At 35.7% G+C, this 14,363-nt stretch overlaps 1 protein-coding gene across 1 annotated transcript in view; it reads right to left on the bottom strand.

Annotated features, from left to right (window-relative positions):
- WAC (WW domain containing adaptor with coiled-coil) overlaps window positions 1–13,491 on the bottom strand; it is an 81,174-nt gene extending 67,683 nt beyond the window's left edge. Inside the window, 1 exon segment of the mRNA XM_034644205.1 lies at window positions 13,258–13,491. Coding sequence (XP_034500096.1) covers window positions 13,258–13,396 — 139 coding nt within the window. The 5' untranslated portion in view covers window positions 13,397–13,491.
- Window positions 13,492–14,363: the final 872 nt, after the last annotated feature.

Here is a 14,363-nt window from a genome sequence, read left to right as displayed (position 1 = left end):
GGAGAAGAAGGATTCATATTTTTTAATCTAGACAAAAGATCATTCTTCTTGTATAAGGACAAAGGAAGACATGTCAGGGCATTCAACACTTCAGATTACCACTCAAAAAAAATATTAGTTATAAATCTTCATGCAAACAGATAAAACACGTGAGGCCAAAAATGTTTTAAAGAATGAGAAGTGAAATCCACTACCACAATGGAAAACTTTCTCACCTGTCAGAAAACAAGTGAAGTAAAAATTAAGATTACTAAAGATTTGTATTATATAGTTATGCTACATAATTAAAAGAACTTGATCTGACAGAATCCTCCGTACCATAAAATACGTTATTTTCAAACATCCACAAAATACTTACAATAATTATTCTGATAAGGAAAAAAACCTCAATTACAACAGGCCAATAAAACTGGAATTTAACAGAAAGGTAGTAGTAGCTTTTAAAATACTGGTTTATAAAATTCATTAAACATTTTTAAGGGGCACCGGGGTGGCTCAGTCGGTTAAGGCTCCAAACTCATGATTTCAGCTCAGGTCGTGATCTCGGGGTCATGAGATCGAGCCACACACTGGGCTCCATGCTCAGGAGGGACTCTGATTGGGATGCTCTCTCTTCTTCTCCCTCAGCCTCCCACCCCCATGCCTGTGTGTGCACACTCTCATTCTAAAATAAACAGATAAAACCTTTAAAAAAAATTTTTTTTAAGGTACTTCCAAATACTCCTGGGCTACAAGAGAGAAAAGAACAAAACGAGAATCACATCTAGACTTGAATAAAAATGCAATCACTCTATAACTGCATCAAAACCTATGCAGTATGAACAAAGCAGTAAAGTTTAGAAAATTTACATGTTTATATGCTTTCAATAAACAAAACAATCAAAATAAACTATTCAACTGAAGAAATTAAGGCCAAAGAAGAATCCAATAAGAACTGAAATAAAAAGTAGAAACCAGAGTTGTTTCTCTGTAGCTTGTTTAAAAATACCAATACAAGAAATGAGTCNCTATTGTAGGGGCGCCTGGGTGGCACAGCGGTTAAGCGTCTGCCTTCGGCTCAGGGCGTGATCCTGGCGTTATGGGATCGAGCCCCACATCAGGCTCCTCCGCTATGAGCCTGCTTCTTCCTCTCCCACTCCCCCTGCTTGTGTTCCCTCTCTCGCTGGCTGTCTCTCTCTGTCGAATAAATAAATAAAATCTTAAAAAAAAAAAAAAAGAAAGAAATGAGTCTTTGGTTAAGCATGACTCTTAAAAAGTATAGGAGTAGGGGCGCCTGGGTGGCACAGCGGTTAAGCGTCTGCCTTCAGCTTAGGGTGTGGTCCCGGCGTTATGGGATTGAGCCCCACATCAGGCTCCTCTGGTATGAGCCTGCTTCTTCCTCTCCCACTCCCCCTGCTTGTGTTCCCTCTCTCGGCTGGCTGTCTCTATCTCTGTCGAATAAATAAAAATAAAAATCTTTAAAAAAAAAAAAAAAGTATAGGAGTAACAATATTAATACGAGAAAAGAGTCAAACTGTTGATATATAGAAATTTTAAACTATCAATACATTTTCTAATAAAATATTAAAGGCGGCAGGAAAAGGGAGTCAATAACCATACAAAAAATGTGAAAAGAGCTAAAGTTCTACCACTAAGGCAGTAACAGCAGAGTTTTACAGCAGAATTCAACCACAGCTTTCAGAAAGTTACTTCTGGTACCATTTAAACTGCTTCAGGGCACAGAAAAAGACAAATGTTTCTCATCCATTTTCAACAGTGCTTCTCATTTGTGGATATAAAAGCAAAAAATTTAAAAAATAAAATAAAAATTAGCACATCGAAACGACAAATCCCACGACCAAGAACAGGTACTTCATCAAGAAACCTATTGTAGGGGCGCCTGGGTGGCACAGCGGTTAAGCGTCTGCCTTCGGCTCAGGGCGTGATCCTGGCGTTATGGGATCGAGCCCCACATCAGGCTCCTCCGCTATGAGCCTGCTTCTTCCTCTCCCACTCCCCCTGCTTGTGTTCCCTCTCTCGCTGGCTGTCTCTCTCTGTCAAAAAAATAAATAAAATCTTAACAAAAAAAAAGAAACCTATTGTAATTTATTATATTAATGAACTGAAAAAGAACCAGATGATCATCTTTCTTAACAGCTACAGAAAAAGCATGGATTCAAGATTCACTCCTGATAAATATTCCTGGCAAACTAGGAAAAGGAAAATATCTTACTTGGTGAAGTATCTACCAAAAAACTAAAAGAAGCATTCTTAAAGGTGAAACTATAGAAGTATGCCCACTGAAGTCAGAAATAAGGATGTTCATTATCAACACAATGAACATTATATGGATGCCCATCTTTGGCAATAAACATTAAAAAAAATTATCGAGGCAGGAAAATATATTTAAGTACATCCTAGATGTTTCTGAAAAATAAAGAGACTGCCCTAACAAGAAGAAGAACATGCTTAGCTGAAACCACATGAAACTGAGGATTATTTTTTTTAGTTATAGAAATAGCAGTATTGTACGATTTAACCTCATATAAAACTACAGTGAGGGGTTGCAGTAAAACTGTATAGTCTACCTTTCATCAACACTGCTGTTCTCATTTTTTTAATTTGAGAAAGAGAGTGTGAGCATAAACTGGGCTGGGAGGTGGGAGGCAGATGCAGAGGGAGCAGCAGATTCAGTGGGCTTGACCCCAGAACCCCAGGACCAAGACTCGAGCCAAAAGGCAGACACTCAACCGACTGAGCCACCCAGGCGCCCGCCCGTTCTAATTTTAAAGAAGAAATAAAACATGCAATTAGCAAGAACTGCATGTAATGACTACCTTGAACGTGCTTTCATTGTTGTAACTGTTTTCTCTTTGGATACTGTCCTACTGATTTTATAAAAATTCAATAAATCTTTTTGTTTTAAAATAGATAATGTAAGATGTTTTTAACGCAACCTATTCTACATTATCAAAGTAGAACTGAGAAGTGTCCACAATAGTGAAATTCTGATATGGTTCCCATGCAGCAAGATTCTAAACAAGATTATAAAAGCAAAAGTAACCCAGTAACATAACATGTCTAAAATCTAACTTTCTACTCCCCCACACCCTATATCTCTTGGATTCTCCCACGTATCAGGTTCAAGCTTGAGCTCTTCCTTAGCATTTCTCATCAATCTGATGCCAAAGTACTCATATCAACTGTAATTCTCTTTAAATTCTACTTCCACCATCTTAATCCAAATCCTAATTACAAGCAATGCTAGTAACATATAGCTTTATATAACCAAAAGCTAGCTAATGTGCCCAAAATCAGCACACAAAAGGACAATTTCAAATCCTAAATGTATATTGTGCCAATGTGCAAGGACATAGGAGGGAAAAAGTAGTGAATAGTGTATAATCCCTTAACTACGCTAAACACATGTGCTGACAAAGTCGATTAAACAGCTAGGAGTAAGGGCTCCCAGTAATTCTCCTGCTCAAGATTGACCATACTTATTTTAAGTCTTTCCATGAACTATTTTTATAGTTACGATGAAAACGAAAATCAACTAATACACTAAATTAAACAGTAAGGTAAGTGTTCCACCTCCTAATGTCTGTACTGAAAATAATAGTTTAAACATCAAAATACTAAAATGAGTGCTGCATTTTGAAACCTGTTCTTCCCAAGAAATCAAGAACATCCCTACATGAGTCAGTGTCTGGGACTCACCCACTCCTAGTCAAGGTAATAATAAAACTGGCCCAAATCAAAGGGGAGATTTTGAAGGCTAAGCACTTTGTCCTGTTTTTCCAAAATAATCAACACTGACATTTAACAGTTATATAAAAAGGGAATTATCATAATTACAGAAAATATAAAATTAAGGTTAGTCTACAGTTTTATCAAGTACAGCTTTGTGACTTAACCCTTAGTATTTTTTATAATTTAAATGTCCCGTGATAAAGAGAGACTCAGATATTTATGCATACAGTATTAAATACAAATGTTTTAAAATCCTGGTAAGGAGCCAAAACATTGCAGGAACAGAAACTGGACCAAAGCACCACAGAAAAGGCCACAGGCAGCAGAGAACACTACTACTTTTTTTTTGAGATTTATTGGGGGGGGGGAGCCTGATGCAGGACTCGATCCCAGTACCCCGGAATGATGACTCAACCCGAAGGCAGACACCCAACCAACTAAGCCACCCAGGCACCTGAAAACACTACTTCTTACAGCCTATCATACTGTGTTCCAACTTCCTAGCTTTTTCGTATTACAATCAATGTTTTCATGATCAACCAGCACTCATTTTTATGAAGTTGGAAGTCTGCAAAATTATTCTTCACAAATCAATTACTTCAAGAAAATGATCTGCTAACACCTCAAACCAGCCTGAGTATGCCAATAGGTGAAACCTATTTTGAAACAAAAACTAAAGTTTACCACTCAACAGTCTCAAGACAACAGGAAGGCACAGGGATTGGGAGGTAGGGGGAGAAGAAGGATACGGAGTGCCAAAGACAGTTTTATCTAAAAAGCAATCACAGTAGCTCCTGATACTACCCAAATATATCTCACTGGCCTGCCAGCTGCTGGTACTGGTTAGAAACTCCTCTACTGTCCAGCATTAGTTCTACTGTGGGGCATTAGATGTCCGTGCCACAGGATACTAAGCTAGCTGTTTAATGTGTAACTACACAAACTGTACAATCTATAAATCAAGAAACAAAGTCAAAGAGAAAAAAATTCTTTAAAATGCAAGATAACAAATTAACATGATCTGGCAAATAACAAACTCTAGACTTCTAGATTCCAAATGATTAATGCCCCACTCAGAGTTATTCCTCCTCTTCCATGTATTCTCCCTAGATCTGCAGTTTTTAAGTATCTAAAATAAATCCATGTTTATTTAAAAATTCAGTTTTCTAGGTTACATCCCCTACTGCTCTGACTCACGGTCAGAGCAAGTCAAGAAACTTGTTGCTTTAAAAGCTTCTCAGGTGATTCTAATAAGGCAGCCAAATCTGGAGGAAATTATTCTTACACCTATTCTAAAAATCTCTGAACTGCAAAGTCCCAGGCATGAGCAGGCACCAAGTGAGAATTGCCCTAGTGCCCCCTTCATGTAGCTCTCACTTGCCAGGCTCTTCAGTTTGGCAACTGAAATACCCAGTGTTTTCCTTCCTAACTCTAGAGTATAGTAGCTTGAGACCTACAGTTGCTAATCTGACACTAACTTAGTCATAGGAGTAAGAGCAAACCTAATCATTTAGGGCGTCACAGTCCAGGCACTTAGCTATGTGCTTTAAAAGCATTTTAGATGCATAATTTCCACAACCCTAAGGGAGTGAACGCAAAAACTCAAATTTTGTAGCGTGCCTAACATCACCTAGCTACAAGGAACAGAGACTAGACTTAAACACTCATCTAACTGAAAGAAGACTTCAGTACATCAGTTAAGGATAAAAAGAAGTATAAATACTCTCAAAGAACCAATTAAGAAGTATTCCTAAGTCAGTCCTCTAAGACTGATACTGTCACTATCAAGCGTCCACTGAACCCGCTACACAAATATTAAATACAAGCCAAAAAAAAAGGGCATAACAGAATATGAAACCATTTTAATAAAAATTCTGGAAACTACTTTTAAAACCCTTCTGATATTTTAGGACAATGTATCCTACGAAAACCGATTAATTCCAAATGACAGGATTTAAGGCAATTTTATTTTCCCCCTTTCTCTAATTTTTCTGATAAATGTATCCTAACAGAGAAAAATTTTAGTACAAGAGCACCATATAGTTCAAGGATTCATTAACTGTAACCATACCTTGCATTTACATGGTTATTTCAGAAATCAGGCATATAAAGAATTTCTTTAGAGAAATAGAGTGGTATGTGTGAAGCTAGAAAGACCAACAGAGTAATCATATTCTCCACAATTGTGGTGTCCAATAGCCACTAACTACATGTGGCAAGTGAGCACATGAAATACAGCTAGTCCAAACTGAAAGGTGCTATAAAAAGTAAGTGTAAAATACTGAATTTCAAAGACTTTGCACAAAACCAGGAATGTAAAGAATCTTACTAATAGCTTTAAAAATAGTGAGTTGAAATGATAATATTCTGGACATACTAGGTTAGAAAATATGCTAAAATTAATTTCACTTTACTTTTTACTTCAACGGAATACCAGAAACCACACATGTAATTTTCATTTGTGGCTCACATTAACTAGAATATGCATTTCAGCCAAGATCCCCAGGTGATTACTATACACATTCAAGTTTAAGAAGCGCTGTTCCACAAAACTGCATTTCATTTCCTTTAAATCATAGTAACAATTCCAATATTATTCTAGCCACCCATTTACTGAAATGCTACAAGGTGTCACGCACTACTCTAGGCAAGAGAATACAAGTTAACAAAACAAATTCACTCCCTGTTCTGGTAGAGTATATTCCACAGAAGACAAGCAAAGAAAAGCTAAACTATAGTTAGTTCTGCTACTAACTGGTATTTGAAAATGCACATTTGTTCCAGCACTATCGATAAATCAAGAAATTATCAGAGCATAACACAAATTTCCCACTTATGACAAGTTTCACCTGTGAAAAAACTAGCTGTGCCCAGATGAACCAAGCTACACAGGAATTCACAAAGCACACACCCCAAAGATGCCAGCTACCTCAATTTATCCTGTGAGTTATGAATCATATCCATCCACAATTAGTGTTACAACTTTCAGAGGGTTATTTCAGATAACCCTCCTTCCATCACTTCACAGTAACTCACAAGCTGCAACCCTTTCAAAAGATGCCCACGTCCCACAAGCTAATTTCAGGTCTTTAGGAAGGTGAAGTACCATATTTATTATACTGTTAATGTACTTCTTAACCATTTAATATGTCATGCTATTATTTTTGTTAGGTTCCTATCTCTTTAACATGCCCCTAAACACTTTTCCCATAAATCCTGTGGTGGGATTTTGCATAGCATGATGAATTTGAGAGACACACAAGTCATGTTATAGCAGAATGACTATAAATAACATCAGGTCACGGGAAGTACAAGGAAGAACAATCAATGAAAATACAGACAGTGATGGGGATGGCTGTTTCAGGCTGATCAGGAAGGGTAGGGAAGGCCTCTGGGAGATGGTGACATTTAAGTACATTACATGTTGACAGTGCACCAGGAGGACACACAAAAAGATGAACATCCCAGAGAGAAGCATAACATGCAGTACTCTTTTTCCTGTTAAGGCCAGAATGGACAGGGCAGCACAAACAAGGGCAAGAGTGGTCGGTGAGGAAGCTGAAGAAACACCCAGACATCAGATTACACAGGGTCTTTTATAGGCCTTGTAAGTAACAGGGAGTCACTGGAGGGTTTTCAGAAAGAGAGTGATGTGAGCTGATCATCATTTTAACTGGACTACTCTGGACTGTTGATGCAGGGGTGGGGGAGATAATTGTGTGATGCAAAAAGAACACCATTCAGAGGCTTTTGCAGAGTCCTGGTAAGAGAAGGTGGTGGCTAGGAGTATAATGGTTGTATTTTAAGTATTGAGAAGTGGTTACAACTAAAATCCAAGTGAAGTATTTAAGCCACTATTAATTGTTAAAATTGGAAAGCCAGTCTCTTAGCTACATAGTGAACACCCTAGCTCTACCTTCAAATTATATTCCCACTTAAACAGGAATAAGCTTCATCAGTCTATTTCAAAGGGTTGTTGTGGGATCAGATGAGAAACAGTGTAAAGGGGCTTTCAAAATTACAAAGAATCACATAAATAGTACAAAAGAGACTCTTCTCTTAGGAGACATTTGCCAAGACCTAAATAACTGGTTTTGAAATGATTAACAAATAGTATCTCCAGTACTTAGTAGAGTCCCAGAAGCAGAATACTTACAGATGTGGTCCCACTTACAGAATCCCTGTAAAGATGCCCCAGCTCATCGCTACCTTCACTCTTTCCAGCATCTTAACAAAATGATAAACTACATACACAACCATTCTGCACAACAGAAAACAATAAGCAGACACAACAGAGACGATCTAGTTTTCTGTGAATTATGGACCCAAAATCCTAAGTAAGTTATACCAAAAAATTTAAATACATCTTGCACAACTAAAAAACAGTTCAATTAAGACTGCCTTAAAAGTTTAAAGTGAACCATTCCAAAGTATTTTTGATTGTGAAATAGAAATACCATTGCATCATTAACAATACATAGCCATCCCTTTAAAAATAACAAAAATGTTAAAAAGTGATGATTAAGACAAATGACATGGATATGTTCAAATACATGCACATATGTCTAGGATGTATATACTTTATAAAATTAAAAAAAAAAAACACTGAAGGGGCGCCTGGGTGGCACAGCGGTCAAGCGCCTGCCTTCGGCTCAGGGCGTGATCCCGGCATTATGGGATCGAGCCCCACGTCAGGCTCCTCCGCTGTGAGCCTGCCTTCCTCTCCCACTCCCCCTGCTTGTGTTCCCTCTCTCGTTGGCTGTCTCTATCTCTGTCAAATAAATAATAAAAATCTTTAAAAAAAAAAAAAAACTGAAGAACTGAAATATTAGGATCACTAAACTGCCAAGCTTATTCTGTTTCTCTTGAAATGGAATACCTATTTCCTGTGGTCTTTAACTGGCCTATGGAGATCCAATGCCTACTTCACTATCTTATTATAAAGCATGGATCAATAAAAATAGGTAATATTTACCTATTTCACTGGACTGAAATCCAAGGTATTAATAAACTTTACATTCCGTATGAAATTTCCAAGTTGCTTTAAGTACCGAATATGAGGGCTTGAGAAAAATGGCTGCTTCCAAACGAAAATTTTGGCAAACTTTCACGTTAGAACTCTTTAAAAAAGTAAAACACTGATGTGCTATCTTGGTCTAGAACTACATGCATATATTGTGCCAATGTCAACGTTGTGGCTTTGATAAGGACCAAATTAGGTATAACCACCAAGGAAGTTGGGTGAAAGCATTAAAATACAAGAGTATATGACTTTAAATTAATTTGTGCTATAGTAAACACCCACTAAATAAGCTATCAATATGCCTAAATGTTTCCTCTGACACTGTGAACAATTTACCAGAATAGAAAGGACCAATTTCTAGAGTCAGCTCTGCCACTATTCAATTTTATTCAAGTAAATTTTCTCTCATTTGTAAAACCGTAAAACGGATGCTACCTGTTCTACCTTCAAAGAGCAACAGGAGGATCAAGAGACTGTTCATTTTTATACTTTCTAGCATTACAAATGCAAAGCGCATTTCATTTTATTCAAAACATAGTTACCTGAATAACCATAAGGCCTTGTGTGTTACCCAAGTATCGGTCTATCGCCCAATGCGAAAAGATTCAAATATTACTAAATTGTATTTTAAAAACTATAAAAGGACCAATTACCCCCAAATAATCCCTACAGAACAATTTCTTCAAATGTTATATGGTATCCTTTGTTTGAAAATTAGATGAAAATACATTTCCAAATATTTCCAAAAATGGCTAAATGACAAGATAAAAACTCTCACCATGCAGCTAAAATTTTTTCAAATCTTTAGAAACAATGGTTACCAAAACCACTAAAGGGAACCTTACTTTGTACTCAAAGATATCTAAATGCTAAGGAAACCAATGAAGAATATTTTTCGATTAGTCAATTTAGTTAAGCTATCTCCCCAAAAAAGGTTTCTAACAAGTATTCCAAATATATCTTACAATAAGTCTCTTACGAGGGATAATGTGAAAAATGGGACAACCCCCAAGAGGTTGAAGTTTTGTTGAACAGCTTTCTGGAATCCTTGTAAAAATAAACTTTCATTCCTAAACTCACCTGTACTATCATCATTCTTAAAGTTACTTGGTAAAATAATCATTTAAAACAGGTCCTCAAGAAAGACATACTTTAATAACTAAAGAGAAAGTGTTTTTAAAATTCCATGAAAGTACAAATTCAACATGTACCGTACACTCATGCTTGTGCAGTCTGGATGTCAGCCACGCTTTTAAAAAACATGTTTAAGCTATAAAAACAAATCTAATGATTGTACCTTAAGATTCTTGCTTTTGGTTATTTTTAAACAAAAGACTGTTTTGCAGATAAATCACAGAATATAAAAATAACTCGATTCACCAAGTTAAAGGATCGTTTAAGTAACTTACACTCTCACATAACTTCCCTTAATTTACAATAATCTACATTCCCTTTAATAAATCCGAAAAGGACAAAATCTAACTCTCTTAACTGTACATACTATGCTATAATAAGTCTTTTTTAAACTGAAGATTTCTACAACTGACAATCTTTCTCCTTGTTTTACTTTTCCTAGTAAATTAAAGTCCTTTTACACATTACTTCCGAACTGGCACTTTCCAAGGGAATCCAAGGTGCCATAAAAGAAATCTAATAATCACTGTAAAAAATATGTTGTGATGTAGACAGATGCCAGTAAAGCCCAACCTTGATTTTATAAGTTCCACATTTGTTAACCTGCTTTGTAAAATGCAAGTCACAAATCACAGCACATAGGCTCTTAAGTTAGTAGATATTTACTAAAGACTTTAGGTTTTTTTAAAACCCTGAAATGAAAATAACACATCTGATATTAGATCAACTAACAATATAGTAACCTGTTCTTAAAGTTTGTTTTTTTTCTTAAGAGGGAGAGGGGGAAGGAGGAAGGGGAAAAGGAAGAGAATCTTAAGCAGGCTCCAGGCCCAGTGTGTAGCCTGATTTGGGGCTGTCTCTCGCAACCCTGAGATGATGACCTGCACTGAAATCAAGAGTCACTTAACTGACTGAGTCACCCAGGCACCCCATAATCTGTTCTTAAGTTACTTACACAGCTGCACAGATAATCCAACTCACTGTATTTAACTTTGGAAAATAGTTTTGACTTCACATATACAAGTACATATATAATGTATATATATATATATAAAATTTACATTTGTTTAAAAATAAAAATCTAAAAGAATACAAATGCCTGTAAAAAAAAAAATCTACTTAAGTACTTTAAAAAACTCAGTTTCAAACACATATCAGCAATAAAACAAAATACCAGGAGTCAGTGTATAACTACTAAATATCTAAGTATTAAATGAGGAAAGAATGACCACTTCACATCTGAAAGAATTAACATCAAAGAGACACTCCAAGCTTCAAAATGCATATCTCACATATTGTATTTATTACATATACATAGTATAAAGGAATATGGCAGCCAGGCATATGAGAAATGGTAGATAGAAATGGAGCTATTTTATTAGTTAAAAGGCTCGAGGAAGACAGATGAACAACTAAAAAGCAAATCAGAAAGTGGGGCCTAACTTAGCAAATGACTAGATCAGAAAAATTAGAAGTTTCTTACCACTGAAGTATCAGCAACCAGATGCAAATAAAAAGAAAACTAAAAGCCTAGAAGTATCTGGAGTTCATATAGGAAGCAAAATTAAAGTCAAAATGAAGAAAAAAGAGTATAGGAAAAGTTAGCAGCTAAAACCACCACTAGCTGGCAAGAGTCAAAGCCTTTCATCAAACTACGTTTTCAAGGCCAGGATCACGTTTTATCTTTACTTCCAGGAATACCACACAATTGTTGCCCCATGTTTGTTGAATGAATAAGTAACAGAATGGTCTTGCGATTTCACCTATAAAGGCATTATCAGGTATAGTTAACTGTGAATGTTCGAAAGCATTTACAGAACTTTCCCAGAGTGCCTAAACTGACTTCTTCCTGGATTTGGAGACAGAAGATACATTAACCAGATCACAATCACCAAAAGAAAACCTAAGATACTTATCTGTAAGGAGATGAAGTACCATATCCTATTTTGTCACAATCACCAAAATTTTAAAAATAAAGCACAGTTCAACACAAACAGTACCTGCCTTCCAAGAGCTAACATTTAAAATGAAATCCACTAAAGAGTAACTGAAAATAGTATCATCTCAAACCATAACACTGGAAAATTTACCCACAAAATTAAAAATATTTATAGTTTAAGTAATTTTGCCATCAAAAGACTTCTAACACTTTAATAACCAAACCCACCTCCTGCTGGTTACATACAAACAAAATATAGTTTATCTTCATTAGTAGCACAAAGCTACAGCTACATTCAACAGAACTATATTCTCCTTCCATCCAGTAAGTATTAAATTCTTTCATTTCAATGCAATCTTCTGACCATTAATTTCCTCAACCCAGTAACTATGGACAGAGGAGACCCGCATTTCTGATTATCTGATCACAATGAATAAAGCTGATCTCCATCCTAAGAGGCGGAAAAAGAGGACCAGAAGATTCAGGATATTTTAAAAGTGAGCAAAGTATTGAGAAGCTCATGGACAGAAAGCCACATGGCACTCATATGAGTTTCCTTAGAAGCTTCTGAAAACACAATCACTGTTGTATTTATGTATCTCAAACATGTTATCTATTAAGCAAGATCTTATAGTGCGAAAAAACAGATGTTTTAATTACTCTAGTGAAAATGGTTTGTGCCTCAATACATGCTTTAGACATGAATTCCAATTTTTTGGTAAATTCTGGACAAATTAAATCTGAAAATAGTTACTGAATTTATTTACTTTTTCTTGGCCTCCTACCACAAAGAGCTCGAGGCAGGGTAATAATAAGTAACAGCACTGTACCAAAAAATTGAGACTAACTTTAAAAAAGTTGAGTATTTGTACAAACACGGTATAAAAATTACATTAATAAAATCCTGGAGAATATGGAAAGTAACATTTTAAATGCTAACAACAAAAACCCAAAAGAATTTTATAATACAGGTGGTTTAACTTGAAAAGGATCTTGAAAACTGTACTAAGCTGTTAAATTCATAATTTATCAGTAGGAAACACATTTGAACTCCTTATAAAAATAAATTTAAGCAGCAACAAGAATTTCAAACTGAGCCAAATAAACTGAAGGCTTCACTTGAAAAGGTAAAAGTTCTTTTCTTGGAAAAACGTCCTGCATTTCTCTTATCATTAATAGAGCATTTGGTAGGTTATATTCATAAACGCATTCTCTTATGACAAGCCATTGGTATCTATTTTAAGATGATCAACTCAATACCTTATTTCTACAGTAACTTGTTTAGGAATTAAGTAAATTAGGAGAAATAAAATATTTTGAAGACAATCAGATGGTAATGTCCCCAAGCTGGAAATATCACTGCCACCTATTGTTTTACACAGAGCTATAGTTAAATACACGTGGAAGTTTCATCAAAAAAGCTACTCACCACCATCCCTCTCTCTAACTCTGTGAATATGCACATTTTTGGCCTTACTGTGACCTGTGCTGTCACTATATTTGTTTTCAGGACTATCAGATCTCCGCAACATTTTATTTGGTGGTGAAGGATCTGCGGCGTCTCGCATTTTTTCATGTCTGTGATCACCGCTACTGGGGTGACTCTTCGATGAATACTTAAGTGCCTGTAAAACATCACCCCCCCAAAAAAAAGAGAGAAAGAATTGAAACTTTAAACTTAACTTCCTAAATGATTTTATCATAAAATTTGACATATTAACTTCAGTTTATGAACTTATATCATAAAATTAAAATTTCTATTTTCAATTCTGCCTTTAAGTTATTCAGACAACCCCTAAGAACCGAATATTTATATTATAAGGCTTCTTGTACATACCACGTTTAAAAAAACAAAAATTCATTAAATATCTTTTAACTACAAAAAAATCAAACACCTTGGTACATTTTTCTGGCAATTACAAAGTTTAATCCAAAGTAGAAACTAGTGTACTAGTTTCATCTTGAGTACTAATGTAATCCTGTGTTCTACAACTGATATGCATAGACACAGTATGCATAAGCATAAGCATGTTTCTGCAAACCTAAAAAAAAAACCAAAACATCAGTTTCTCCAATTTTTTGATCCAAAAAAACCATTTCACACCTAACTTACCTACTCTTGCAGGTATGGAAAATTATTTCAAGGTATAAAAATGTTGGTGAATATTTCTAACATAATTTAATGGAACTCCCTCACAATGGTTTAGTTTTATTCTGACACACATTTAAGACAACCATAATAAACCAGTCTTTCACTACGGGTAATTAGTATGTTTCAGAGGAGCAGAATCAACAGGGTTTTAATCTTTTGACTGGCCAAAGATAATGAACAATGTTTTACACACCAAGGGACCTAGGATTTTTAACTTCAGCTTTAACAAATCATGCTAGCCAGTAACAGAACCATCAGCTTAGAAACTCCTTTAAATAATTAGGTGTAGAAAGTACTTATTCCTGGTGTCATCCAATAATTACCATTTATGAGATTCCCCCGCAAAACGGCCCACTTCTATCACAATTTTTAAAAACTTTACA

Source organism: Ailuropoda melanoleuca, chromosome 15 (assembly GCF_002007445.2).
Source record: "Ailuropoda melanoleuca isolate Jingjing chromosome 15, ASM200744v2, whole genome shotgun sequence".
NCBI classification, from domain to species: Eukaryota; Metazoa; Chordata; class Mammalia; order Carnivora; family Ursidae; genus Ailuropoda; species Ailuropoda melanoleuca.
The sequence above is the reverse complement of the archived record's forward strand: the minus strand, read 5'-3'. Positions and strand labels throughout refer to the sequence as shown.